Consider the following 4,398-nt stretch of genomic DNA (forward strand, 5'->3'; position numbering starts at 1 on the left):
TGGCCCCAGGGTGGTGAGCGAGGCCAAAAGAGAGAAGGCAGGAAGCCGGGAGGAGCGAGTGGGGGTGGAGAGCCGGGAGGGGTGGAGAGAGAATGCGCGGAGGGCTGAGGGGAGGAGAGAGGGGAGGAAGGGTGGGAGCAGGGGAAAGAGCGCAGAGCTAGGAGGCGGCGGGGAGGCCGCGACTGTCGCCGGGGGCACGTCGGCCGGGCCGCCCCCGCGAGCACGGCTCCGCCATTCCGCTGCTCGGGGCACCGCCGCCGCCGCCGCCGCCGCGCCCGGGGGCCATGCTCCCGCCGCCGCCGCGCCAGCCGCCGCCCCAGGCGCGCACGGCCCGAGGCGCGGTGCGCCTGCAGCGGGCCTTCCTGCGCAGCCCGCTGGGCGCGCTGCGGCTGCTGCAGCTGCTGGCGGGCGCCGCCTTCTGGATCACCATCGCCACCAGCCGGTACCAGGGGCCCGTGCACTTCGCGCTCTTCGTGTCCGTGCTCTTCTGGCTGTTGACCCTGGGGATCTACTTCCTCACGCTGCTGGGCAAGCACGAGCTGGTGCCGGTGCTGGGCTCGCGCTGGCTCCTGGTCAACGTGGCGCACGACCTGCTGGCGGCCGCGCTCTATGGCGCCGCGACAGCCATCATGATCGACCAGACGCAGAAGCACAGCTACTGCAACCTCAAGGATTACCAGATGCCCTGCGCCTACCACGCCTTCCTGGCGGCCGCGGTCTGCGGCGGCCTCTGCCTGGCTCTCTACCTGTTCTCGGCGCTCTACGGCTGCTGCCGCCGCTACCAGGGCGAGCAGGAGGTGGCGTGAGGACGCCCCGCCGCGGGGCGGGGGACCCCGAGGAGACCAGCGCCCCGGCCCTTTCTGCTGCCCCGCGCCCGTGCGCCCTGGCACCCTCCCCCGCTCCGCGTTCCCGCCGCCACCGCGCCCAGGCACCCGGACACCCGACGGCAGCGGCCCCGCCCAGAGCCCGGATCCCTGCGCAGGGTGCGCGGTCTCCAGGACCCGCAAGGCCGCCTCCGCATGGCAGACGCGCACTCTCAGTCCCCTGCCGAGGCTAGACCTCGCCGTTCCTCTTCCCCTTGCCGGCCGAGAGCGAGACGTGGACAGGCGCCGCGTAGATCCGGGGGAGGCTCCCAAATTGTTACCAGTCTTCTGGCTGAGCCCCTGCCCCCTCCCTGCCGCCCCGCGGCGGGACGAGCACCCCTTTTCCCTGGCCCCTCTTCCAGCCCTGAGTGCTGTACAAGGCAGGCACGCAGCCCGCGGGCAGAGCTGGGGACAGGCCTCCACTGGTCCCGGGATGAGCGACGGAGTTTGGTTTTAGTTTGGAGTTTTTCGGGCGTGCTGCACCGCCTTCCCCGGCTTACCCCTCGGTGCTTTGATGTCTTAGGGTGGAGCCCGTCTCCGAAGGCGAGGATGCATGGTCTGGGCCTGGGGGCTGCGGTCTTGCCTCTGCCTGCTGGCCTTTGTCGTCTCCTTTCACGCAGGCCAGACCCAAACGCACACTAGCTTCCCAGGCCTCACCTTCCCAGCCTTACTCTCACAGGCTTTTCTGCTCCGCTCCCACCTCCCAGTATCTTCGTGCATTAGGGATCCCATATGACTGCCAGGGAATGTCAGGGTGAGCCCCATTCAGTTTTACAGATGAAGCCCTAGAGCTGGCTCGTAAGAAAAGCCAGAATAACGTTAGAACCCTGTCTCCCAACTCCCACTCCAGCGCTGTTTACATTAAGGCAGTGGTGTTCCCTGGGATCCTGGCTCAGGAGTTACCCTCTAAAAGAGGGTTTCCAGGCCAAATGGGTTTGTCAAAGGTGCTATCCCTCCTTCTTGGAAAGTCGCTACCATATCAAAGGCTCTGAGAAGTCCTGCTGTAAAACAAGACAGAGTAATAACTGTTTACTGCCCCTGGGCCTGGATCAGATTTTGCCACCTAAGGTTCTCCCACATTCCGGGTTCTCATTTCTTCCTAAGGGGCCCAACCCATTGGCTATGGTCTTTTTGAAAATCTGGGGTGCTCCCTCTTTCCCAGGGACTTTCTCTAGTAGAGGGAGGGCCCATTCCCTGAGGGAAAATAGCTGCTCCTGACACGCCAGAGAGAGGCCTGGGAACTGGTGGATTTGAACATTCCTTTACATTCTTCGGGAAATGAAGCCAAAGTTATCCAGATGGTTTCCCAGTCAAAGGAACGACACCTGTAAGAGATCCTGGCATTGACTGTGACAGCGGTCACACTCACCAATGAGAGAAGAAAGCTCTCTGGAGCTGGGGTGAACAGCTGGCCCAGCCTCTGTAAGGTATGACACATCTTGGTTTTCTGGAGGGGTCATAGGCCTTTGAATAAAAATACAGAACTCCACTAAAAGTTAGAGGGTTTTTATTCAGAGAGCAAGTTGGAGGGATGACTAATAACCACATGTCCAAAGAGTTGTGACAATTCAACCTTTTTGCTAAATCCTTCAAAGGTCTGCTCTTTGAAAAAATTCCCCCCTCTCTGGATTGGAAACTAGAGTAGGGGATGCCAGAATGTGTCTTTGTGAGCATGTTTTTAAGGCTTAGGTGGAGAGGTATTCGATTTCTCTGTTGTAGTTGTGAGGATCTGGGTGGGGGTGGGAGGTACTTATGTAAGTTTTTTTCGGTCACCATAGCATTTATCTAGCCCTCTGTGTGCCTGGCACTGCTCAAAGCACTTAAACGTATTCATTTCATCCTCTCAACAACCCTGTTGAGGTGGGTTCTATTATTATTTTCTTATTCCATATGAGGAAAGTGAGTCACAGAGAGGTTGAGTAACTTGCCTAGAGGCTCCCAGCTGGCAAAGGGTGGAGCTAGGATTTGAACTCTGGCAGTTTGGCCTCTTCAGGACCAGGCTATACTATACATAGTAGGGGGTCAATACATGTTAGATACTGTTAACATGGTTATTTAAAAAATCAGTTACATTGTGGTAAAACATACATAACAAAATTAACCATTTTTGAGTATACAGTTCAATGGCACTAAGGAATATCCACATTGTAGTGCAACCATCCATATCTAGAGCATCGTTTGCAAACCTAAACTCTGTACCTGTAAAAACTGTGGTTATCTTTGTTTTCTCTCCTCTGGGAAATCCTAGGCCACTGAGCCCTTGAGTGTCTCAGAGGCTGGCATGCTGCTCCCACACTTCAGGCGGGTAACTGGCCCCTCAGCTCCCACCAGTGGTGCCAGCCAGAGCCTGGGGGTGGGCATGGCTGGGACGCTTGGGAGTGCCTCGGAAACCGAGTGACTTTGGTTCTTCTGTTGCAGGATTCCGTGTTGCAGGGGCCGTGGAGATTCCCAGGGCCTGCTTCCCTGGATGGGCAATACCATTCTGGCCTGGGTTTCGCAGCCAGGAGAAGGAAGGACCTCTGGCCAGCAGCTTCCCATCAACATCATCCAATGCAAGAGCCAAGATATGTGAAGATTCGTCTTGCCTCAACATAAGAAAATCCTGATTCTCTTTGTGCTGTGACTTGGGCACAAGATTCCAAACACCTGGAACTGAGCCGTGTGCCTGTGTACCCTAAACGACGGGTTTTGGCTCCAGCTTGTGTTCCTTTTCTCTTTTCTTAGACCACCATCTAAGCTGCGTCTCAGCTCAGATCCAGGCCCCCGAGGATGTCTTCTTAGTGCCCCCAGCCCATGGTGCTCTGTCTGTGGTCAAGTGATTTTACTCAGGAGCAGATTTCTCCTTGGCCTTCATGGTACCTTATGCATCCAGATGTGCCTAGAACATTCCAGTGCTCATGGGCTCTTCTAGATGTGCCTTCTGCTTGGCCTCCAGCTGCTTCTCCAGATGTGAGAAGGATGTGTAAGATGGCCCCACACCCATCCCCTCCTCGCCCTTGAGGCCCTGTGCCTTACTAATGGCCACCTGACCTGGCCCAGGACGTTAGAATACTGGAGGCAGTCTCCTTGGCCTCTCTCTCTGGACTCCAGCACTCAGTCTAGTCCAAGACCACTGTGGGCTGCTCCCCAGCCCACAGGCTAGGACCACTTCAGACTCAGGAGAGGATTTTTCCAGCGTTCTACAAAGGCCAAAAAAGGGTGGGAGTGGGAGGGGGGAGGGCCGGTACGGAGAGGGGACCAACGTGCCTCATTTAAGAGTTCAGTGGTGATTACTAATACGCTTTTCTGAATACAGTGTGGTTTGTCTGATCTTGTGTGTGTGTCTTCTCTCCTGGCCCCCTGCAGTCACCCTCTGTGCCAGGTCCCCCTGCCTCCCTCCATCTTCTCATTACGCCACACTGCCCTGTTGTCTGCCTTCCCAGCTTCCCCTCTCCTTCTGGAAGGGAAATAAAAATGAGTTCACAGATTTCCAGTGCATTTGGGGCAGGACACAGGAACCAGAGGGGGGAAAAACACTGTGTCTGTCCCTGACTGA

General features: G+C 57.2%; 1 protein-coding gene across 1 annotated transcript; it reads left to right on the top strand.

Annotated features, from left to right (window-relative positions):
* Positions 1-284: 284 nt before the first annotated feature.
* On the top strand, positions 285-4,172 carry MARVELD1 (MARVEL domain containing 1). The gene is made up of 2 exons (XM_087824489.1): positions 285-2,290; positions 3,282-4,172. Exon 1 carries the CDS (start codon positions 285-287, stop codon positions 804-806), a length of 522 nt encoding a protein of 173 aa, XP_087680615.1. The 3' UTR covers positions 807-2,290; positions 3,282-4,172.
* Positions 4,173-4,398: the final 226 nt, after the last annotated feature.

Source organism: Miniopterus natalensis, chromosome 14 (genome assembly GCF_054644295.1).
Source record: "Miniopterus natalensis isolate mMinNat1 chromosome 14, mMinNat1.hap1, whole genome shotgun sequence".
NCBI classification, from domain to species: domain Eukaryota; kingdom Metazoa; phylum Chordata; class Mammalia; order Chiroptera; family Miniopteridae; genus Miniopterus; species Miniopterus natalensis.

Excerpts from the sequence above, each read along its gene's own strand:
- MARVELD1 (XM_087824489.1), top strand. The coding sequence starts at position 285 with ATGCTCCCGCCGCCGCCGCGCCAGCCGCCGCCCCAGGCGCGCACGGCC.